General features: G+C 33.3%; 3 protein-coding genes across 5 annotated transcripts; 1 reads left to right on the top strand and 2 right to left on the bottom strand.

Annotated features, from left to right (window-relative positions):
• Positions 1–56: 56 nt before the first annotated feature.
• On the bottom strand, positions 57–23,617 carry LOC123707132 (Bloom syndrome protein homolog). Of its 2 annotated transcripts, none has more exons than XM_045656942.1 (21): positions 23,534–23,617; positions 16,550–16,614; positions 16,419–16,453; positions 16,049–16,174; positions 15,524–15,805; positions 14,059–15,199; positions 13,563–13,718; positions 11,759–11,871; positions 10,690–10,868; positions 9,535–9,700; positions 9,225–9,349; positions 8,484–8,643; positions 7,783–7,975; positions 6,814–7,010; positions 5,055–5,206; positions 4,169–4,303; positions 3,263–3,424; positions 1,768–1,958; positions 670–841; positions 437–546; positions 57–350 (listed from the first exon to the last, which is right to left on the bottom strand). In XM_045656942.1, exons 1-21 carry the CDS (start codon positions 23,554–23,556, stop codon positions 250–252), a joined length of 3,984 nt encoding a protein of 1,327 aa, XP_045512898.1. In that variant the 5' UTR covers positions 23,557–23,617; the 3' UTR covers positions 57–249. The 2 variants fall into 2 exon arrangements, with proteins under 2 accessions (XP_045512898.1, XP_045512897.1); XM_045656941.1 differs by lacking the exon at positions 23,534–23,617 and adding an exon at positions 16,702–17,015.
• Positions 17,002–20,201, top strand: LOC123707134 (mitochondrial import inner membrane translocase subunit TIM50-C-like). 2 transcript variants are annotated; one of them, XM_045656945.1, is made up of 8 exons: positions 17,002–17,209; positions 17,348–17,528; positions 17,639–17,810; positions 17,985–18,118; positions 18,191–18,416; positions 18,502–18,625; positions 19,191–19,386; positions 19,466–20,201. In XM_045656945.1, the coding sequence occupies exons 1-7, from the start codon at positions 17,071–17,073 to the stop codon at positions 19,382–19,384; spliced, it is 1,170 nt and encodes a 389-aa protein (XP_045512901.1). In that variant the 5' UTR covers positions 17,002–17,070; the 3' UTR covers positions 19,385–19,386; positions 19,466–20,201. The 2 variants fall into 2 exon arrangements, with proteins under 2 accessions (XP_045512901.1, XP_045512900.1); XM_045656944.1 differs by having other exon boundaries at positions 19,624–20,200.
• On the bottom strand, positions 20,509–23,056 carry LOC123707133. Its single transcript, XM_045656943.1, has 3 exons — positions 22,438–23,056; positions 21,955–22,167; positions 20,509–21,881 (listed from the first exon to the last, which is right to left on the bottom strand). The coding sequence occupies exons 1-3, from the start codon at positions 22,832–22,834 to the stop codon at positions 20,620–20,622; spliced, it is 1,872 nt and encodes a 623-aa protein (XP_045512899.1). The 5' UTR covers positions 22,835–23,056; the 3' UTR covers positions 20,509–20,619.
• Positions 23,618–25,601: the final 1,984 nt, after the last annotated feature.

Consider the following 25,601-nt stretch of genomic DNA (forward strand, 5'->3'; position numbering starts at 1 on the left):
GAGGGACAGGTTTCATTTCTGCACAAAAAAAAAATTTAGATTTTTACAAGTAGATTTATTATTTACACAGAATCACAGATTAGGTCACTTAGTATATCAGAGAAAAGAAAAAACAAAATAATTCATAAAAAGAAAATAATGTAAGCATTTTCTGTGTCATTACAATAGAATTTCAACATAAAAATAGAAAAAAAAAAATACTTATTTTAATGTCTAGTTACTTAATAACCGAATGAATTAAGCGGCGGTTTAGAAGTTAAATTTACTAGAATGGGCGACTCCAGGTCGTGTGTTTGCCACCGTGGTCCGAGGTACTGGCATACTGCCCAGCTTGCTACCACTTGAAGAACCTAAATGTAATAAGTGTTATAGATCACATCAGGCATGCGTCTGCGCAGTTGCATACAATGTTTTTTTTATAAATTACAAATCTTACCAGACTTAGCGGGAGAGCGCTTAGTACCAGTGGAGCATCGGCCTCTGCGGGCGAAGGTTCCTCGATAGGCTTTCTTTTTGGCAGACGACGGAGTCTTTTTACGTCTATACCTGAAAATACGAGACGTATTTAATATAACACACGATCAAGTAACAATTCATTATCAACTGTTTATAAACCGCAAATAGTAAACCATTAATCAATATTACCAATATTATTTAACTATAACTTACTTCTTCCTAACTCCCCCCCTATAAGTCCCTCTTCCCCTACCCCGAGAGGAGCTAGTGCTGGCTTCATGGGCCAGACTTCCCCAGTCTGTGTCGGATCCCGAATCGTTCTGAAACTCTTTGTCCTCTTGCTTCTTCTCGTCTTCTAATTCATCCTGGTACTGCATTAAGAGACCTGAAAATATTTTTGATATTGATTCCTTTGGAGGATTGAGGACATCTTATCACCTAGATGCTAATATACACGAAACATAAGTTTGGATATATATCGTAAGACGAGACGTAGCTATTACAAATGACTACCGTGTCCCAAAGACATATTCGATTTTGACATACGGGAGTCACAGTTTGCATAAGTTGCAGTTTTGTCTCGAGTTTTAACAATTCCAATGACAAGTGCTGGAACTCTTTTGTTGGTTTTTAAAAACGGAATTTGAACAATTCTGCTGATTTTGAACCTTGACCATTTAGCAATTTACATAAAAACGTAACACCGGCTAATCTCCGATTGTACAGTGGCATCATATTAAGTCTCCTAAGTCGCTGATGGTACCTAAATCCTGTACTAATGAATGCAAGGTGTCGAGTGAATGATCTGTGAATGCGTTGCGAATGCATTCCATATAATTCTACCGTATTCAATACGACTGCACACGAGAGCGTTATACAAAACTGTTTTAGTTTAACGGGCTGTAAATGTGTATTCCTTTTCAGAAATCCGATAGCCTTACCCCTAAAAAGATATATATAATGTAGCCAGCCAGTTCTAGCGCGTCTAAACGAGACACGTACTTCGCGTACACTTCCACACACCACACCTCAGTTCAATGGCCGAACTTACGCGCGCATGATGTGGTGGAGACCTGGCCCGCTACAATAATTCAATATTGTATAAAGGGAGATTATAAATAATTATATTTAATGTTTAAGTTTTATAGCATAAGGGGGCAAACGAGCCTACGGGACAGCCAAAAAGGGCAGTCATGGCAGCCCATGGACACCCAGTTTAGTCAATACGTTGCCGGCCTTTGAGGAAAAATGAAATTATTTTAGAAAAAACCTAAATGTTTCTCGTTACATAAAATACATCAACCAACCCACCTATCTTCTCGATGGCATAAGCAGACGTTATCTGGAGTAGGTCCTGCCCGTACTTGTCGAAGTTGGCCCGTGTGATGTGAGGCAGCGTCAACATATCTGGCGCACTTTCAGGCAACCGGATGGACATAGCCTTGAGAGCAGCCAGTGGCAGCACTGCGGTTAGGGATGAGCCACGAGCGGCTGCCATTTCCCTAAATAGAAAATTGAAATACATTCAAACAGTACAGTTCAGACAGTATCGAAGGCCTATCTTAAATCTTAAATCTAGAAATGCACCAAGGCATTTCTTTCCCATATCTAGGTTTGATACTATTAAAGACGTTAATTGAGATATGCCATCTTTGATGGATTGTCCTTGCCTGAATCCATATTGTAAGCTTGATAGAATACTTAATTTATTAAGGTACTTTAGTAATCTAATATTCTATAGTTTACTAAAGTATAGTTTTTCTAAGACCTATTATATATGACTTAAATGCTTGTTTATGGTCTAAAGTATTCGTATTGTAACGCAATAGACTCGCGTCGGCGTAAACAATATTACACTACGACCAAGACGCGTTAACGCAACGCACACATAAAAGCAATGTTATTAAATTATAACACACCCAGATCGTGGCTTACACCTAGCACAGTGTATTAACTGGCCACTCCACTTAGCCATTGTTAAACCAACTAATGATCTAAACCAACCTGTTCGTGCGTAAAAGCACAGAGTAAAAATACTCGTAGGACTCGTCGTCAGCCGCGACACGTCTTAACGGATCCGGATGATGACAATGACAAATTAGAAGCCGGTAAAATCAGATAAGGGTAAAAAACCACATTCACCGCGGGCGTGGTCGTACTTCACACTCTCTAGTGAGCTTCTGTGCCTTTCAGTCGATTGACCAACCCGCGACGAGCCGAGGTCAGATTCCCACCGGAGACGCCCTTGCGCTATTCGCGGTAAAAAGTAAAGTCCGGCCGAGCTATGCCCGTCAAAACAGCCCGATAAGGTGAACTGTAAAGGCCCTTAAGGGCAACCGTGAGATTCCATTTCTAAATAAAAGATGGTGGCATTCGCTAGCTGGTCGTCTGCGAGTACAATAGTACGGGTCGTCTGCTTGTGGACGCAGTACCTTAAGTTAAGCTTTATTTAGGTGAACAAAAGTGTTGCGATGATCCGTGTTCCTTCCTCCTTCAATATTAGGTTACCTCATACATATTTTTTATGGTACAGGTTTACCTGATGTTGTATGATACCGCCGCCCATGGACACTCACATTGTCAGGGGGTTCGCAAGTGCGAGTCGGCCTTTCAAGAATTAGTGCGCTCTTTTCTTGTAGGACCCAATGTCGAATTGGTACGGAAATACTTCAGTGGGCAGCTGGTTCCAAAAACGCTCAGTTGTGGAACGACGGACGTCGAGGTGATGCGGAATTTCGTATTTCGCTTTGACGTCCGAATGAAATTGTATAACCATAATTTAAAAAAAAAACGGTTTGAACCTCACCTGCAAGCCTCGACAAGATCGGCGTAGCATCGCTCCTCGATCCTCTTGATGAGGGCAATGATGGGAGTCTCTTTTCTATCTGTGGCCACTTCTGTCGTCACTAGGGTCGCCTTCTTCTCCACCTTCATCGGGAACACAACTCGCAGATTGCCAGACATCAGCCTTTGCGTTACAGAAATATTTATATATTTTTAACCGACATCAAAAGAATTACCTGTATTCCACCTGTATAACCAAATACAATACATATATAATTGAGTATGACGATCTATTTAGAATTGCGCGCTAAATGTGATTAAAAATAAATGTTTGTTCGCGGATTCATTTATATCAGTTACATCGAGATAATCACAAATCACAATTTGATCTAAGTTAAAGAACTGTTTCATCAAAATGTTATCCACAAACTTCTTTATCGGCGTTGGAAAAAAAATTACCGTCACATTTTTCCGTTACGCGCCATCATTTTCTTATCAACCCTACCACGGTTGATTCGAAGAGATTCGAAGCCATTAATAACAAAAATATATAATAACTATAACAACGATACTAATAATTCTATAACAATTAATGAAATTCTGTAATAATCTTAGTTGTAATAATTATATTATTTGTATTCATGTCCATGATAATAAAAGTCTTAAAAGTGTTAAATTTTATCTAATTTACTATATTTAACCAATTTCTGTAGTTGCAAGTAGATCCTTTTTCGAAAAATAAGGTCATAAAAAAGTTTCACTCTTACGTGTGTACACTAGTACACGCACATATCAATTTTTTTAAATTACATTTTAATTAATTTATTATAAAATAAATGGAATTAATATAAATTTCTTAAATAAGGCGATATAAAATATTTTTGTGAGTCGTTTTCGGTTCGATTTCGTGTGAAATAAATTTGCATACTTTTGTATATTAGGCCCCAGCGTGACATATGCGCTAGCGATGTCCTTATTCACGACGAGCTTCTCCGCCAGCAGGCCTCGGACCACCATTTGACGCAGGAGACGCTGTGCATCACCACGGGGCCAGCTCTTGCATCTGAAATATATTATTCTTCATTACTACAAATTTACAATGTTTGTCAAGCAATTTTATTTAATCCCGAAACGAATATTTGAAACAATAAAATTAGGCATAAATAACAAATGCGAGTTAAGAGATGGAAAAAAGTCACCATGTCACTACCATAAACAGTAGAGCAAAAAAAAATTACGCGAATTATAATTTCAACCAAATCTTTTTTTTCTTCATTAATTCATTTTGAGTCTCGATTTAACGCTCATACTAAATAAACCGGTGAAGTTATTTTACCAAAGTAACTGATAATAATAAAAAATATATATATATATGTATACATATTTAATTAAGTAAAAGCGAAAATGTTCAAATGATTCAAATGATTTAGATCACAAACAAGTTATATATTATATTTATTTTTTATATGCTATATTTTTCTACGCTATCCGTGGTTTAGTAAAAAAATCAATGGCGGTACAACCTTTTTAGGTCTAGGCCTCAGATTTCTGCGATTGTTTCATGATCATTTGTCAATCTAATAAGCAGTAGTTGATCGGTTTAATATGCCTGACACGCTAGATCGGAACTATGCATTGAGAAAAATCAGAGAACAAAAAAGAGAAATGAAAAAATATGGAGGAGGTTTACCACAACTATTACCCATATTAAGAAATGTTGAACTAACCAATTTGTGTGTGGATTTAATAATAATGCGACCTAAGGGTAAGATTATGATTAAGGCAATACATGTGTGTGGTTGTAATGCTCATACCTTGCATGTAAAGGACTCTCTCTCAAACCGGATATCCGCTGCTGCATAGAGCCTCGTAAGGCATCAGCGATGTGCAAAAGCGTGAAGCTGGAACGCCCCGCATCACGGATGGCCCGCGCTATCACCTTGCACTCTTCGGTGACGTCCACTGGCTAAAAATATAAATTCATAGATTGAGGACATAGAATATCGGAATTAGACATCATATAACGCCTATATCCTATTATTAATTTTCTTAAGAAACATACAGTTTTTTACAGTATATTATCCAATAGAAAAAAAACTATGTTACTTAAGAAGAATTTTTATTTTTATCCATTCTATTGATTGGAATCATAAAAATAAGGGTTTTTTTTGTCACATTTGAGTCGGTTCGATTCCCAGACGAGCCAAGTAATTTGTAGACTATCATCGAATGCAGTAATATTATTGATAGTCGATTATTATAGTTACTTTGGTTAATCGTTGAGATTCTTTCTATTACTATCAATAATCATAATTTATTTTGATTCGATTTGTTTTGTTATTTTTTGATTGTTTCGTACATTAGAATAGTTACTTGACGAATATTGTTAGACCAATCAGAGCAGAGCAAATGCCTCGAGTGGGACTGAGTTCGCACCTTGACTTTTGGCGGTGCGTACAGGGAATGCGAGACAGTTTTGATAGAGTATTCAATAGAATATTGTGGTGTTGAGACATTGGACCGAGTTGGGTCTAGTTGTTTAGCATTAAAAGTGAGATCGGTGCATTGAACCTGCTACTCGATATAATTGATATGAGATTCAATCTTAATTAAATATTGTACGATAATTATTTGTGTCTTTTGTGCTCGCACTTTACCCATATGACCCCCACTAAACCTGAGAAGAACGACGTCAATATCGTGACGATATTTCTCCGACGCATATATATAATTTTAATATATATAAATCTCCTGTCACGATGTTTGTCCGCGATGGACTCCTAAACTACTTAACCGATTTTTAATTAAATTGGCACACCGTGAGCAGTCTGGTCCAACTTAAGAGATAGGATAGCTTAGATCTTTAATTATAGTCGCAATGTTAATTATTTGTCTATAATTAATTGACAGTCACAATTATCTGTTAACTGAAAAAGATTTTAACAGATGTCGATACTTTTCGACTGGATTGAGTAAGTAATCAATAGATGGCACTGCTATGGTAAACCGACAAACGTGTCACGTAAGCTACAATTCAATATCATGATTACCACGTGTTATTGAGCAGTCTGGTCCAACTTAAGAGATAGGATAGCTTAGATCTTTAATTATAGTCGCAATGTTATTTTATTGCAAATTATTTGTCTATAATTAATTGACAGTCACAATTATCATGATTACCACGTGTTATTGAGGCTAAAGTATAAATTAAATTTATTTTGTAGTAAACGAAATACCGTGAAATACAATTATTTCTACTTTTTTTAATTTTCTGTGTGACATCATGTGACATAGACAACAACGTGTTACTTAGACCGAAGTGTAAATCAAATTCAAATTATAGTGACGACTAATACAGTGAAATTATTCTTTCGTGTCACGGTATTAAGGCTTAACTTAAACCACATTAAGGAGAAACGAAGTTCGCGGGGGCAGCTAGTTATTTATAATTCCTTACTTGATATTTCTATATCAATAAGAAAGGAGGACATAACAAATTTGGTTTTACATTATTAATGACTAAAAAAATTCTCCGAAAAGAGATTTAAAAATCGTTATCAAACAAAAGTATACCTTATAGTTGTGGTCGTTAAGGCAGTTATCGCACGCGGTCTTCTTGTCTCTCTTACACAACTCTCGGGAGAACTTCTCTCCGAGATAAGTCAGCACTTGGGCCCTTCGACATTCGGAGACGCTTTCGCACACTTCCACCATACGGAGGAGATTCTCTATGTGGACACGTTTCGCTTCGGGTGTCGCGTTTCTTTCAACTGAGAATTGAAAACATAACCATAAAAATTTAAATATCTTTTACAGTATTAGATTATATGAATAATGTATTTAGGATTGCGATCTTTTACTTAAATTATCGATAAAGTGAATTCTTTGAGATTTTTCAATCTCAAGTAGTTTAAACAAATTAAAAAGTTAATATTTGGAAAATGTTAACTTGGCTAATATTGTATTTTGTTAACATAGCTTTTACACATTAAGCAAACACTTTTTAAACGGATTGAAGCTATGTATTATTATTATAAACTTATAATTTATAATCACGGTCACCGTGACCACGCACACTGAAACGTCGGAAAAAATTAAATTTAAAATTATGTTAATAATTATAAGTTTATAATATTCAATCCGTTTAAAAATTGTTTTTTTTTTAATATTTCCAGAAATTCTTGTCTTATTTTGTGTTTCTGTGTGGCAAATTCAACAATCTGACCAAAAATATTTTGGGAAATGCCAAGCTACTTTGTTCGCTACTTTCCATTAGAAAATGAATGAAAGTGGTTGTCCAGTATTACTAAAACATGGTGTATTGCGTTTTATTAAGTTTATGCGATTTAGACATTTAACTTTGACAGATAAAAACATGAATTTATTACATTGCAGATAGATACAATTTACTGGAAATTGCAAACGTTAATTTTATAATACACAATTTAAAATACACCCTTATAAAATCAAAGCAAGAATCTAATAGGCGTTTATATTCGTCAAAGCAGTAACGAGTATCTCGTGAAGTATGAGAAGTCTTACGATCCAGCAAGCGGCGATACCTAACGACGTCCCCGTAGCAGTAGTACAGCAGACAAGAGGCGGGCTCGCCGTCTCGGCCAGCCCTCCCCGCCTCTTGGTAGTACCCTTCCACGGACTTCGGCATACTGTGGTGGATCACGTAGCGGACGTCCGCCTTGTCCACGCCCATGCCGAAGGCTATTGTGGCGCAGATCTGCACAAATAATACTTGAGACAACTGGCAATGCCAGCACAAATATTTAATATAAAATGTTTTATACTTTAAAAATATTGTTTCGTGATCAGCTGAACAGCCTCCTGTGCGCCTAGCTAATACTGTTGGTTTTAGGTCTAAGGCAACCAGGCTTCCTTACAATGTTTTGTTAATTTGACTTCATATCATATATAATGCGATATCTTTCAGTTTCTGTTATAAGCTATCTTTTCTAAAATATATGAAAATTATAGTAAACATAAATGTTACAATAAATAAAAATATACACCAATTTCAGATTTTACTAGTAATTTCTTGCTTATACTAGTGTAAAGTTCAACTTCTTTCTTGAGCAGAAAAGTATAACATTTTATAACAATAAAAATTAAATAAAGCCCAAATGTATAAGGCAGACACATTTTTGTGTCGCTCTCGTTGGTCTTCGTTCTTTATAAGAAAAAAACTATAACATTAATGTCATTGGTGCAATAAATCTACCCTCACTTACCACAGTAAACTTATCAGCGACCCATCCAGCCTGGACCGCCTCCCTCTTCTTATCACTAAGTCCGGCGTGATAGGCTGCGGCCTGGATGCCCACTTTGCGCAAATCCATTGACAGATTCTCACACTCCTTGCGAGAGAGGCAGTACACTATTCCAGACGCTCTGTTCATGCCATTTCCAGGTGGATAAGGTAGATGGAAAAAATGTTTTAACACATAAATTATTATAAAACTTATATTAGAAAGAAAATTGTTGTGTTATTTACATGCCCCTTGCATTTCTGCGTTCCTGGTAAAATTTTTGATTGATAATTAACTTTGCTGGTAGAATTTTTGATTGGAAACTAACGTTGCTGGTAGAATTTTTTATTGGAAACTAACTTTACTGGTAAAAATTTTGATTGGAAACTAACTTTACTGGTAAAATTTCCGATTGGAAACTAACTTTGCTGGTAAATTTTTTGATTGATAACTAACATTGCTGGTAGAATTTTTTATTGGAAACTAACTTTACTGGTAAAATTTTTGATTGGAAACTAACTTTACTGGTAAAATTTTTGATTGGAAACTAACTTTACTGGTAAAATGTTTGATTGATAACTAACTTTGCTGGTAGAATTTCCGATTGGAAACTAACTTTGTTGGTAAAATTTTTGATTGATAACTAACTTTGCTGGTAGAATTTTGTTGTGTTTTATTGGTAAAAGAAATAAAATTACTAAATAAAAACTCGTAAAATCAAACCTGAAAAACTTCTCCTTGATGATTTTAGCGACATCTTGGTTGATATTCTTTGGCTTCTTCTCCAATATTCTATAAGCGAGGTTCGGACGATTGAAGCTGCTCAAAAACCATTTGCAATTCGTGACCTATTTTGACAAGTCATTTCAACAAAAAGTTCAGTCATTTATTGAGTATTCACTAGAGCTAGATGTTGCTTTAAACACAAGATATTTCTTTATAAATTATGTATTGTATGACTTTATAACAAAAGTTTTAATAATAAATAATATATGAAGCAAAGCTGAAGTTTTTAACTAATTAAGTATATCACCTTAAGTTGATGCAATATGTCCATCCGTACGCGTGGCGTGGCCGTAGCCGTTAATGCCATAAGGGTCGTTTCCGGAAACCGTTCTCGTAACATGAATAATCGTTTGTAATCTGGGCGAAAATCGTGACCCCATTGGGAGACGCAATGCGCCTCGTCTATCACAAATCTAAAAATAATATTTTTTCTTAAAAGTATCTCCTATTATGTAGTACTGTTGTAAATACGGCAAGAGAAAGTGGGTCACCTTGTGTAAAGTGGAAAGGGCCACCAGGAAAAAAAAGAGAGACGGTCTGACGAGCTTAAGGAAATTGGTAGAGAAGATTGGGATAAAAATGCTCAAGACAAAGAGATGGAGCCGATCATAGCTATAAGAGGCTTGAAAAAAGAAATATTTATTTCAAATGTTTGTATATTTTGTAAATGTTTCAAGGAATAAATGAGGCTTAATTATTATCACCCATTATTTTGACATTTCTCTATTTTACAATTTGGAAAACAAGGTCTACTACGCTAGCCATTATTGTTACTCCCAAAAATACTTATTAATAGACAAAAAGAGAAGTCTACAAAGACGATAGGCTCTACGACGACGAACTATTTATTGAACGCATTATTGGCTGTTAGGCAGGAATTTGGAACAGACCTTACATATACTAATATCCTTAATGACAATTACACGACTAGTAATCTATGGAAACCCATTTTTAGTGGGTCGGTCTTTCAGGGAGGAGTACAGTCTAACTTTGAATATTCGGTTGGAGGTCGTATCTCTCAGGGAAGACCCCTTCGGGAGTCGATTCCACAGTTCGCTAGTACGCAAAAGCAAGGGCCTTGTGAAACGAACTGTGGAAGACTTCCAGCCATCAAGGTGATGTTGATGAAATTTTGCATTTTGCATAAGTCTTGTACGGTGTTGAAATTAGGCAGGAGGGATCAACCTTAACAATACTTCAGAACTTATGATATCCATATCACCAAAGTTAACTTATTATATAATTTTATGGTGACCCCTGCCACCTTGAGTATTAACCATTTTATATAATTGTGAACATTAAAATGGCTGCTTCAGACAAAATTATAAACTACAGGCCTCTTTACAGTATTGAAGTTTGCCTAGTTTTGGAGTAGGTAAACTTACTAAGGTACCTAACTCACCTAGCAATTTTCCCTCTCGAATAGAGCATGTCCAGCATGCTCTGGAACTTCGGTGAGCCGCTCACTTTCTCTGGCGTCACATACAAAAGCTTGATAGCAGGCTCACGAAGAGACAATTTGTGATACACCTCCTCAACAGTAGCTAGAGATATATCGCCGGATAGATGAGCAGCTGGAATCTAATCAACATCTCTATTTTACTGATGTTTGAATGTAGGGATTGAAGTTTTTGAAAAATTGTATTGAAAAAGTCATGCTTTATACGCTCTAAGTAACCCAATACGGGATTAGGCCTTATTTTAACGTCAAAAGCTTTTTTGTGAATGTTTTTTAATGTATGTATATATATATATATATATATATATATATATATATATATATATATATATATATATAATAATATAATTTTGCTATATAATAATATAATTTTTAGATATTTTTGGTACAATTTATTTAAATGGAAAATATTTAGTATTTAAGTCATAGACCGTCATTTATTACTAACAAACACACACACGGAAACACATAAAATAATAATAATCAAAAAGAAAAACAAACAATTATGGATATAAAAAAAAAAGAATAAGGTACATTTTAAGTGTGTAATGTGTATGTGTTGTGGTTGTAACTGGCCCTGACTCAGCAATGCTGTGGAGCAGACGTGTTCCACGGCACTGATCAATCTGCCACAAAAAATAATAATAATAATTAACAGCGTAAGTAATGTTTAACGTTTTATAATAAACGAAGCGTTGGCCTAGTGGCTTCAACGTCCGACTCTCATCCCTGAGGTCGTAGGTTCGACCCCGTCTGTGCTCCAATGGACTTTCTTTTTATGTGCGCATCTAGCATTCGCTCGAACGGCTTGCCTTAGACCCAAAAAGTAGATGGCACGTTGTTAATATGGCCGTATAGTTAAATGTTTCGACGGACTCTCAGATGCTTCCTTCCTGACCAAGACGCTCAGACATGAGCTGCCGATTTAAGAGAGACCGTCTCTAATAATCTAATTTTAACCCAATTTTTTTCGTCATAAAAAATAATTTGGCTGATATTAAAAATTACTCACATCTAAGGACAATAGTTTGTTGACTTGATCCAATATGAGCGATTTTAGTGGGGATATAACTATTGTGACACCTGGTGTTAATATCGCAGGTAGCTGGTAGCATAGAGATTTACCTGGAATCGTTCGATAATCATTTACAATATGTGGGTTTTTGATAAAAAATCAAGGAAATGTATGTTTAAGTCTGTATTTTAGGAAAATAATTAAAAAAAAGTGTTTTATTTCAATTTTAATATTGTTACGAGCTAGGGGATCGGATAGAAAATGCCGTGGATTTATTCAAGGGTTTATTTCTTGATAAATCAATGAGGAATTTATGGGCACAAATTAATTGCAGAGATTCACTAATAACAAACAAAAACACAGTCACTAATTACTTCACTTATGCACACTTCACACTGTACTTTATCACTTGTATTCACTTTATTCGCACTTTATCGCTGCGGTGTTTCTCTCTTGTTATCGCATTCAAAACTAAAGGCGACTAGTCGCGTTTCGGCTCGCTTATATATCCCTGGGAATAGTTCTAAACAATATTCGAGAACTTTCTAGGCGGGCTTGCTACTGAGTAGCGATTGCACAATTCTAGAACGTCCGCACTCTTTGTCTCTTTCGCACGTTGCTCCGTCCTTGTCGTACGGCGTTCTAGAGTGCTCGTCTAGTTTCGAGAAAGTTCTGATCTTCTTTCTCTCTCTCTCGTATCATTTCGTCCTTGTCTCACACCTAGAAAGTTCGGTCTAGAATATTCCTTCATCAAAGGGGTATAACTAGGCCTGAAAACGCCTGAAAACGGGTCTCCTGAAAACTGCACCACTCGACTACACATGTTCTGAAACTGACTGAAAAAAAGTTTCAGCTTCCTGAAAACTAGGGTAACATTATGGAAATTACAATTTTCTAATATGTGATTGACCCTCTCCTGAAACGGTCAGAAATCATATTACAGGCTGCTGAAAAGTTCTCTAACTAGTGGAAAAATCTAGAAACATGGCAGTCGACCCGTCTTCGTAACAATATGTTGAAACAATAATTTCTGCTAAAAGTTTAAAAACGCACTAATATAAATATCGGTATATTGTTTTTCAAGTATAATTTGATATAGCATGAAATTACATTATTTATATTTGATTAAAGCCTATTAACATGATAGCGTAGATAATATTTCTACGACGTAATTTAGTTTTCAGATAATGTAAAGAAATGAAATGACTACATAAATTTAACAAACATACGAATTAATTATATTAGAACAAATTTCAAACTAGTAAGAAAAAAAATTAAAACGACAAACAGAAACGAAATAGAAACGTAACCATTAAATGTAGCAGATTAGCGAATCGTAGGTACGTATAGAAGACTTTTAGTTCTAGTAACTATACGATTACAAAGAAAGGAAAATTAAGCAAGAAAGTCAGTAAAAGTATTAATGGTTTTATACAAATAAACAGTCAATGAAATCACCCCAGAGTACTCTAAAGACTAGAGACAACCGATATAGTGAGAAAAACGGGTTTCCTAGGTACAGAAGGCCTATTAGATTGACAAATGCTCATGAAACAGAAACAAAAATCTGATACTCAAACCAAAAAAGATTGTACCACCTCAGGCCATTGGTAATAATGATAATAACTCTAAAAAGTCCAAACGAGCCTCTTACGTTTGCAATAAACCATGCAAGTGTAGACGATTGCAAAGCTTTCCAAGGAAACGTATTTATGTGCATTTTGAAATATGGTGACGAGATTACAGTGTTAAAGAGATACTGTACTTGTAATGTGAATAATAACAAAAAAGAAAGCGTTACCTCCTCCAGTAGGCATAAGAACGAAGCAATCGTGACCTAGCAATGTAGCGTTGATAACTTGAAGTTGATTCGGCCGAAACGATTTTAACCCAAATTTTTCTTTGAACATTTCCATCATTAGGCCCGAATGTGGGAAGTTTGATCCGTCGAATTCTCCTAAAATTATATAAAAAACATAATTACGTGATTTCTTCGTCAAAAAAAACTTCAACGACTGTGGAAGGATATATGATTTCAATGATATATAGTATGGTGCGACAAATTTAGAAAGTATAATCTAGTTTCCCTATTTTAGGTACTAAAAATATCTTTTAAAAAGTCTTGGAAAAACTCGTAACGTAACGGATCGTAATTTTGAATTCGTATTGGGCAGGCACGACCAGAGTAGTGTCACTGGACCACACAAAACCGGCCCAAAGTGATGCAATAAATTCATCTTATTGTACTCGCGTTTAGTGCGGTGAGACAACCCGTAAAAGTATAAAAAGAAAATTACCAGTAATTCCGTCATTCTTCGTACCCGCATGAAAATCACCCATTCCCTCATATTTTGGTGCGGTCACCGATTGATCCATTAAGTTGATCACGTCTTTACTAACATCACTGGCTTTTTCATCCATCACTTCTCCAAAATCTTCGGGATTATATTCTGGCCACCCATCATCATCGATGACAAATTCTTTATCATTGATTTGAACTTTACTTGTACTCGGTAGTGAATCACTTATATTTATAACACTGGTTCTCGAATCTTCTGGAATAATATCAGTTACGTCGTCCATGTCTATTGGCACTTCGTAATCGTCTACATCTTCAAAATCAGTTTCACTCGGACTATCTTTAACAATTGGTGAAACAACAGTGCAAGGTTTGCCTAAATTCATTAACGCACTTTTACTCAGCTGAGGTGGTTGAAATGCTACAGAACTGTTGCCTACGGGTGCACATTTGGGCGCCACTTCGGTTACCAAAGGATGCAATTTTTCAGATGCAATCTTCAGTCTTTCAAATGTACTAGAAGGTACATCTCTTGTTGGCGTATTTAAATCGTCTGCTGCTCGTGAAGGTCTCTTAAAAACAAACTTTCCCTTCTTAGTTTGATTATCTAATGCGTTTAAAGATTCGGAATCTGAGTTTATACTAGAATGTATGCTTTTGATAGATCCATTGCTGGGCGAAAACACATCGAAAGAGAGTGCTTTTTTAGGTACTAGATCCGAGTAGATTGTTTTATTAAGTTGAATTTTATTAAATGAAGGTATATCTGGTGTTGAAGTTTCTATATTGTTAATTAGGCCTTTATCAATTACTTTATGTGCTACTTGACTAGACATATCAAAGTCTTGAAGGTCATCATCATTATTTAGTAATGATGGACTTTCTCTACCATTAACTTCGTTACTTGAATTAAGTGTTTCAGAAGAAGATTGTAAGCATTCTCTTGGTTTCTGTTGTATGGCAGACTTTAATTTTGTTCTTAAATAGTTTATTTTTGAATAGGTCTTACTATCATATCCTGGAAACTTTTCTTTTATACAATTTGGTATTCTGTTAAATGCATCACTTATCTTTTCTAATAGTTCGATATACATTGCTTTACACTCTTCAACGTCGGTATGTGTGACAATTTTCTTCTCCTAAAATAAACATGAATTTCATCAGCTAAGTTTATTCTTTATCATCATATTTTTTTCTAAACAATACTAGTATTATTATTATACACAATACACAACATACAAACAAAAAATATATTATTGCACAATATAATATTCAATAAGGAGAATAAAATAAAATCCTATCATGAATTGAACTATTTGTATGCATTTTCATGCCTTGTAATTGCGATTACAATTATTTTAACAGTTTACAAGTGAAAACCAAATCTTATATTATTAAATCTAATTTCCTAGATATAAGATTTATTTAGTTGACAACCAACTTATTACAAAAAAAATACATACATTGTGTTTTTTACTTATAGCAGGATGTTCAGATATGTTCAAAAGGAAACCTGATATAGAACTGTCTAATTTTAAATTTCTTAATGGATCATTGTCTTTTTTAGGGCTTATTTTTTTTGGTGATCTGAGATTTTTGTAATTTTCTGCTATTTTAACTTTTACTGAAGACTTTTCTGTATCTTCTATATTTGCTGGGTGTGCAGTTTCACTTATTCTCATAGATTTATTTGAAGTGGATGAAGGACTCATATGCTTGTCATTAACACTGAATGGATAGTCATCCTAAAAGGAAAGTTCATATATTATTGTAGTGACAGCCAGAAAAAACAAGCAAATTTTTATTATTTTAAAACTTTGTTATACTAACATTTTAACAATACACAAATTATTATTAATTAATTATCTTCATATAAATCAAAATTAAGCAATTCATTTGATAGGATATTGTGTAAAATACATAATTATTTTTACACATGTGAAAGTATATTTTTGATAGTGAAGAAGTAGTTAGTGTAAAAGACTTACCACATCCATAGAATCAGATATTTCATTTATTTTTGAATTATATTTTGTAATATCTGTTAAAGTATTTCCAGCACTGTGCAGAGATGTAATATTTGATATATCTGGTTTAATATTATGTAAGTCCTCCTAAAAATGCTTACAAAGTAAAAAAAAACAGACACAACAGTAATATGGCAAATGTTATCGAAGGTAGTTTGTCTAATTAATTAAGGTGCTTGATCCCATATGATTTTTTTTTATAAAACTCATCTTAATTTTATAATAATAACTGATCACAGTCTTTATCTACTTAAAACAAAGTAATAAAAACCAGAGTAGCATACAAATACCGATTTCAAATCTATCTATACAAAATAGCTTCTTAAATTACCTTTTGATCAAAGTCCGGCTTGAATGGGGGATTGACTGAAATAGCATAACATTTGATGAATACAAAATTGAAATACAATACGAATGTAATTATTATTTGATCGTAACTACGGTACAGATTTTTACACTTACAGCTTGATGTTGAAGATTTCGATTTCCAAACAAATTTTGATTTTTTTTCTGGTACTTTAATTTTTCTGAAATTTAAATGCGTTTTAGTTTTAATAATTAATAGAAAATTAATAACTAAGTATCCTTCAGATATGTAAAAAATGAATACTAACTGTTGAATTATACCGCGATCTTCTTTTTTAATATAATTAAATAAGGAATTTTGTTTACATGTACCGATTGGCTTTTTGCAAGACATTTTTAATATTATGTATACAAAATATTTTACGTAGAAATGTTTTCTCGATTCTTGTTATTTTTGGCGCACATATTTTGATCAACATGAGAAGTATAATATAAGAATGTCAAAACAAAACAAGTAATTGACTCTACCAATATTTGCAAAAAATACTCCTCGAACTGACAATAATTGTTGTGTGAACTGTCACATATAAAATCTGACATTGTTTTGTTTCTGAATTCTATTTAATGTGACATTTATTTCAGTAGAGAATGTGAACAATTTTAGTGCATATTATAAAATGTCTCTACGAAAAGTACTATTTTTAACAAAAGCTGTGTGTTGCGGAGGTATTAAGTATCAAGCTACGAACTTTTCGCTACAAAATCTATGGATATTATCAGCAACTACAACTAGATTTTATTCCACCGAAAACTTAGGTTAGTTCAACAGTTTAAGAAAATAATTTAGACGTTCAAATAATCTTTAAATTTATAACAATCGACTCAGACAATCTTTTACGTATTAAATATTATTCTCATTGATAGTAGCTACAATATCAATTTGCTTGCTTGCAGGAAATAAGAATAAAGAAGACAATTCGCCTGAAAAGGTGAATATACTTGGTAGATTTTTTCCACAAAATGAATTAGGGACAAAGGATGCACAAGAAGTTAAAAATGAGCAGAAAAAGTTTGAACAAGAACAGAAAGAAAAATCACAAGAAAATGAAAAAAGTTGGAGACGCATGAAAATGGGGTATACAAATTATCCTTATAAATTATAATTTACTCTAGATATTACTTTGCTAAATGTTGGTGACATTTGGTGCTTTATTAAAAAACTGTGTAAAAGTAATTGTCTTTTAGATTTGCAGTGTTTGGTGGTGCTATCACAGTTATGGGTGGATGTATGGTTGTGGAAATGGGGGCTCCAAAACGTGGAGAAGAAGGACAGATCCTTGAAGATGAGTTCTCACACCTACCTATTGTGTGGCAGTACCTTAGACGAACTTGGAAGGAACTTACTTTCTATGAAAAGGTGAAAAGAAATATTATCTTATTTCATAACAAAAATATAATTATTTATCTAAGTATTAAATTGGTATTAATTGTTTTTGACAACTTTACCATCTGTCTTGCATATGATATATTTTATATTTTCTGTTCTTAAAAAAACATAACATATGTATAAGATTAAATTGTATGTCAATAGATGATCAAAGAGCCATCCCGAGACAAACTACTTCCGGACCCTTTGCCACCTCCATATCAACCCACCTATACCCTAGTACTTGAATTCACTGATGTTCTGGTACATCCTGACTGGTCTTATCAAACTGGCTGGAGGTGAGTTATTCTTTAAAAAAATAAGAAATTTATAATGTAATGAGATCTTTATTTGTAACTTCTATATTTTAGATTCAAAAAACGTCCAGGCGTTGACCAATTTTTACAAACTGTAGCAAGTTCAGACTATGAAGTTGTTATATTTACATCAGAGAATGTGTTCATGATCTGGCCAGTACTTGATAAATTGGACCCAGAAAACAAACTTATCTCATACAGATTATTTAGAGATTCTACACATTTTATGGATGGAGTTCATGTGAAAAACTTGGAGGGACTAAATAGAGATTTGACTAAGGTAATGATTTATTTATTTTGAATTTATAATTTATTTTAATTTGTAAATGTTTGCTCTTTGTGATATTTAAGACATGTTATTGCAGGTAATTGTTGTTGACTGGAACAAGCAAGCAACTCAGTTCCAGCCAGAAAATGCACTTATACTTAAGAAATGGAAAGGAGCTGATGATGACACAGCACTGCTTGACCTTGCCAATCTTTTGCAAAGTAAGTATATGGAATACATTTGTATGATATTGTTTGTTAAGTATACCTTATTCTTATCTTTCGTCAAAATGTCTTTAAGTATTCGTTCAAGTATTACGTCACGCAATTTTTGGAGATTCTTGACCACCCCCAGTCACTCTTTATACCTAAAACTTACCATTATGTGGTGTAAAGTACTGGAAAGTCGAAAATAATATTATCAATAATTTTCTGGTGGACAGAAAAACAGTTTTTGTTTCCACCACACCAACAATAAGTAAAATAAATAACGCGTAATTCAATCCCCGCCCCGCACCGTAACGTTTACAAGAGGACCCCCCCCCAAAATTCGTTACGTAATACTTGAACGCTCCCTTAGACATTCAAGTGCGATTTAATATATATATCTTGAGGTTTTTAGGATGTTACGGAAGATTATGTTTCAAAACTTCAATACAGTGTACTATTTCAAATCAGTGTATATATTTTTTGGACAGGGATTCTATAATATTGGCGCAGTGGCAGCCACAATTTTTATCTACTTTTTGTACATTAAACACTATTCAATCCGATATTAATATTTTAGCCATAGCAATGTCAAACGTGTCAGACGTGCGGGATGTAGTAACATACTATAGTCAATACGAAGACCCCATAGCGGCCTTCCGTGAGAACCAACGCAAGTTGCTCGAACAAATGGAGAATGAAAAGAAAGAGCGCGATTCACAACCAGACCAAAACCTTGCAAGGGGATGGTTAAGGACATTTACAAGACGTTAGCGGTAAGTATTGGAAGAAGGCTCACAAGTGCGTTGGCGGCCTTTTAAGAATTAATTGTTTCTAATTATTACTTTTTTGCAGATTGCAAAAAAACCGGAGCGGAAAAAATTCAGAACAAGAAGTTCTTTGAATATGTTTTATGAATATTACATAATTTGTATTCGACGTTTACATACAGGCTCCATATCATATGTAATTAATCAATTTTACATAATTCTGTGTAATTTATTTCTTTTCAGGTACCAGGGATTGAGGTCGCAAATGCAATTTAATAAATTAGTTAACTTCATAGATTTCATGTGTAAATATTATTATCATTGTTATGTTCCTCTTAGTTTTTCTTTAAAGTCAATTGTTAAGTTTAAACAATGTTATTTCCAACAAATTAACATCTTATAAAAACAATTTTAGACTATTCCATAACAAGCTAATTTATAATTCTTGAAATATAGCATAGACATAAAAATTCTATTTCTCAAAATATCCTTTGTAGTTAAAAACTACTTACCACCTGTATAAGCTAAATTAGAATTCTGTTGAGAGTTTTAAACAGCATCTGGTAAATTTCATTTTTAGAATTTAAGCAAAATTAAATTTACCTTAACATTAAGAATCGAGACATTGCGATAAGTATGACTGTTAAATGTCAAAAACAAATGGATTTTGTAGAGGAGTCAAAGACTTAGGTCTCAACACTGAACTATACCCTTATATCACATGCTTACATAAAAATGGTAAATGAAAAAAGTTAATTGTTAATGTAAAACAGCTGTTATAATAAAATTAACATAACATATGGATGCTTAATTATTTAATATACTGTATTTAAAAAATTATTCAATGCTTTGTTTGTTATATTATTTTTTCATTTCTTGCAATAAAATTAGATTCTTTATCCAAGCTAATTTTACCTTAAAACATTGTTATGAGATGATTTAATCCATGAAGGATGTGTGTTCTCAGTAAGGAAATATACATCGCTTAATAATTTACTTATTTTTCAATGTATGTTCAATAGTCCTAATTGACTAACTAAAATTTGGAATGATATGTGTGCACAATCCTGGAATATTTGTAATACTTTGCACCAATAAGACATTGCAATGAAACAGAAGACCCCAAAATAATGTTTAAAAATTTATATTATCTTTATCACAGAAAAATAATAACTTAAATTTTAACTGACTGAACAACACTTAAGTCAAGAGAATTAGTAAATTCTCTTAAAGTGATGTTTACTCATTTGTCTCCATCCCTTCTAGCCACACTTCTTTAAGTTCAACATCTATTTCCTCTTTCTCAAATGTTTCCTTTATTTCATCAATAGTAAATTGCTCATCTTCAACATCAGTTACCAATTGTGCATCTCCTGGGACCTTAACCAGTTTCTTCCAAACATCAGCAATATTAATCATTGTTGTGACTTCAAAAATTCTTTCACTTGTTTTATATGATTTTGACCACTCCTGTAATTGTCTTACACTGTCATCTTCCACTATACTGTCCATGTGCTCTGGATATAACGTGTGATGAGTAATATCACCTAAAGAATTTAGCATTAGGATGTCATAACTATTGGCTTGTTCAATTAGCAATGTTCCAGTTATTGCAGTACTGAGACGACTATCCAATGGGTTATAAATATTATCACATGATAATTGGGATCTAGCTTCTTGAAGAACCGAAAGAATACTGGGTGGCCGATATGGTATTGTAATACTATTGTCAGTTGAAAGGAACTCACCTTTTTTATTATCAGATATAACACACATATCTTCACACCATTGACTACTCAAACACAGTAAATCCTTATTTCTTTCAAAGTTACACTTATTTATATAAACTGGAGGAAATTCCATGCCATGTGTCCAACGTTGAGTGGCTTGTAGTTGATATTGTTTGACAAATCTTAGATCCAGCAAAAATAAATGGTGATTTGTACCAAAATATAAATAGTTACTACTATCAAATTGTCTAGCAACTGTTATTGGATTGCAGCAAGTTTCATCAACAATAGACTTAATGTTGTTGTAAGCATGTTCTAAAAAATTTGTTCTTTTATCGTAGACATGAATCGCATTTCCTGATACATTTACGTAATAATCTTTTTTTGTAGAAAGAACAATATTCCAATTATTTAAGTGTTTGTTAGTGTTTGCCTTTAATAATATTTTCTTTGCTAGCAATGTTTCTACATTAATTAAATACATATTCGAATCTATTAGTGTTGCATATAAAACTTTTTTATGAAAACTGTCAAATGATATACTGACAAATGGTTTTTCTGTTTCTAACACTGTAATTTTTTCAAATTCAAGATCATTTCCTGCTTTTATTTTGAGAATAAATATTTTTTTCCTGGTTCTAACAGCAACAATAGGTATACTTTCAATAGAATGTACAACTTCAAGAATATTGCAATCTGTGCCACACTCAAAACTTGCTACTGGTTCATTTGAAGTAATTTTAACTTCCTTTTTGTTAAAATCTTTTAAATCTGTAAATAGAGATTTTATTTTTATTTTACCTAGTATAATTCAACTCTATCAGTAGTATTGAAATATACTTACATAAAATGCTAAATTCACTGTACATTATGTACTGTGTATCAAATAAAATAATTAGTTGTAAATTTCCAAATCCTGCATAGTACCAGTTGTAGTTAGCATCAAAGAATGGCTCAGGATCATTGTTTAACAGTTCAGCCATAGAAACGATGGCTTTTGGGCAGCTAATAACATCTTCATTGAGTGTTTCAAGCCTCTGCTCGTATTTGTAAGTGCCTAAAGATTGAATTGTATAAATAAACTTTCTAATACTACTTAATTTATATCATATAATAAACAACAGTCTGCTCCCAAATAATATAAGTGATACATCACTTCTTAAATTATATTTGTATAAGTAGAACAATGGTGTTGTTTGATTAAAAGTGGTGTTCAAAAATAGCTAATAGAAATAAGGGAATATTAAAATCTCAAAGGAATTCCTAAATTCCCTACATTCTGTAGTAAGTTTCTTATTATAATGATAAAGAACTATCCTGAACTTACTTGCAGTATATGCATGAATTAGGAGTTTTCTATTCCATTCCAATTTTTCCTGCATATATTCAACAACAGGATCTTTTTTCCCTATATTATGTATGCAAGTGATCATTTGTGGCGGTACACTTTTGTATCTTAATGGCTCAAAATAATTTGATAGTAATTGTCCATCCCAATCGTCATTAAAAGTATTTAAGGGATAATTAGGAAGTAAAGAGTGTTTCATTAAGGACCATCTTTGACGCAGATTTCTTCCAAAAAATTTGAAGGCTTCTTTATTTTTATACGGAAGTTCGTCTAATATCTGGCTAATTGGTGCAGTATTATCTAAGTCACTCGTAATGTGCTTTTTGTTCGGTACTTTAATTGGTTTTTTCCAGTTAACCTTCCTTGAGGATTCCATATTTTACATTAGAGTTTACAAAGACGTCATAACATGTTAAGGCACTTGAAAAGGCCGGTTTAAACCCTTTAAAAACGAAATGTAATCATAAGTCAAATGATTTCAGACTTTTAACATTACATTTCTTTAGTTTGTTTTGAATAAACACATGATGAATGCACATTGTAAAATGTATTTCAAATTTCTATTTGAATTTTGAACTACTTGATACTGATAGTTCATCTGTGCAAAATGGATATCGAGGCATAGTGTCTGTGGGCGTGGGTGTTAGCTTGTTTTGCTTTGTCACGTAATGGACTTAAGAAAAATCTTTATTTAAGTATGTAATTTACGTTAATTTGATAAATATTGTTAAATGTACTGTTAAGTTTTTGAGTAAATTAAATCAAGATATCGCACAATAATCAAGTTTTAGTAAAACAGTATGCATACATTAGTCCGTTACGTCACTATATTCAAGTAGCTGTAATTCTTAAACTATGTGGTTATTAGTGTATAATATAACCTAAATCTAATAGTAGAAGCAGTAATCTTTAATTATAATACAAAATAATACATCAAATCCTTTTTATTTCAATGCAATTTGCCTAATTTAGTCCATTACGCCACTTTCATGTCTTTTGTTGTCTTTATTTTTCTTCAATCAGTTAAAAATAGATATTTTCATCCATTTATAGATTTAAAGAATAGTGTACTCACCGGTGATATTTTGAACATAGCATGTTTTTATATATTTTAAATAGATATTAAATTTAATTTAATTTTCGTCTTCAAAATAATGTGACAGGGGGTTACTATTACGTAAAGTAATTCTCATGTGACGTTATGGACATGTAAAGTCATATCTAAATGTCTAGAAGAAACGGAGCATTAAAAAAATAAAACCACTTTTCCACTTATATTTTATTTTACAATATAAACTTAAATATTATAATCATCTACGGGTTTAAACGCTACAACTCGACAAAAATAGATACTTAATAGTAAAATACCATTTGTGAGCCTTCTGAAACATCAGTGGTCTTTGTATAGCCGCACAAAGTTAGAGGACAGGGTAATTTCGGCTTAAGCAAAAAAAAAAAAACTAACTATGCCCCTGTCAAGATTTTGACTATTACGACAGTTGAAAAGCTTAGTACAGTGTTACTAGCTTTGAATTTGAAAATATTTATTTATTAAGATGATAGATAAACTTTGTACGCCTAAAAGATCTTCAGATATAAATGAGCCCCTAAAAATATTATTATTTTTTCATTATTTATGAAAAGTTAGTCACGAAAAATGCGCGGGAAACTTCGTTCATGGTAGACGTATTTTTCATGGTGGTGAAAATTTAATTTAATTTTACTATTAAAAGAAAATTTATTTTTAATTTACTAGTTAAAACGTCGAGGATACGCTGGTAGTTTTAATTTTTGTATTACATGTAATCTTTATATCTATTTGTGCATAGTGGCATCGTGTAGTCAGTAAGTTATTGTAAATTCTGTAAGTATTGTATGAACGAGCCCCCCGATCTAGGTCGGGGCCAGCTAACATGGCCATCATGTTGGCCTGAATCTCCCTGTTTCATCAAATGTTGGTTCACAAGATGAATTATTGGACAAGATGGATACGGATTGTTCTTTATCATCTCAGACAGGTGAAGGAAGTCGCAAACGAACTCGTTATTTGCGCCTTTGTCGGCAGTGTACGAAAATTAAGAAGAATAAAGGTAATGGTTCTAGTGGTGATTATTGCGAAAGATTATGCAATGTAGAAAATGAGTCAATTTCAATCAAAAAGGTTACCTTTAAACCTATATCTCAATCCACGTTATCTCCACACTAGCAAAATAATAATGATTCACATAACACATTCTCTCAACCATCAATGTCGTACACTGAAAATTCAAATACCTCTCAAGACTTTAATGCGGGAAATTCAAATAGCACCAAAGCTACAGTAGCCTTTACAGATTCCCGTTCGATTGGCCGTATTAAATATGTTTCTCCATATTTAATACATGTTCAACATGTGCAAAGTTCACCTGACGACGGGTCCGTTCTCCATCCTATAACATTTGGCAATTTTTTAAAGCAGAACAAATTTGATAATATTATTCCCGGAAGTGTATAGGAAGAAACAGGTGCGTAGTTGGATTTTCCGATTACAAATACGCTAATAATTTGAAAGCGGATAGTAATTGTGTGGTGTTATTTTTTTTTAGAAATCCATATTGTGCCTTAGAAAGAATATTGTATTTTTTGTAATCACTTTGAATTTGTCCACATATGTATTTATCTATTATTTTGTTAATTATTGGCAATATAGTTATTGGACGATAATCATTGTACCAATTTTCTCTATAAGGATCGTTAATTTATTTTTACCAATTAATGTTTTATATTTTGGAACATTCTGTAGCTGTGCTTTAGTGCAAGCGAGCACGATCGCTCGATGGTCCGCTAGTTTTGTGCCAACCGCTGCAGTGTCGGTCGTGTGTTTGGGATCGACCGTATATGTGGTCTACGCATTATTTTATAACGATTCCTTTGTATAGTTCCGCCCTAGTCTGTCTGTATGTCTCCCAATAGATACAAGTCAATATTTTTCTGGCAGTTGTTCTTAACGATATTATGAAGACTAAATATATATATTAGGTCCTTACATATGAAATTGGCGTTTTGTAGGGGAGGAACAAAAGTCGAATATTTTTAAATATAATATATTTAATTAATCAAAGTATGAACCATTGTTTTCTATGCACTTTGCCATCTCATAGGTA

This window comes from Pieris brassicae, chromosome 3, assembly GCF_905147105.1.
Source record: "Pieris brassicae chromosome 3, ilPieBrab1.1, whole genome shotgun sequence".
In the NCBI taxonomy this organism is placed as follows: Eukaryota; Metazoa; Arthropoda; class Insecta; order Lepidoptera; family Pieridae; genus Pieris; species Pieris brassicae.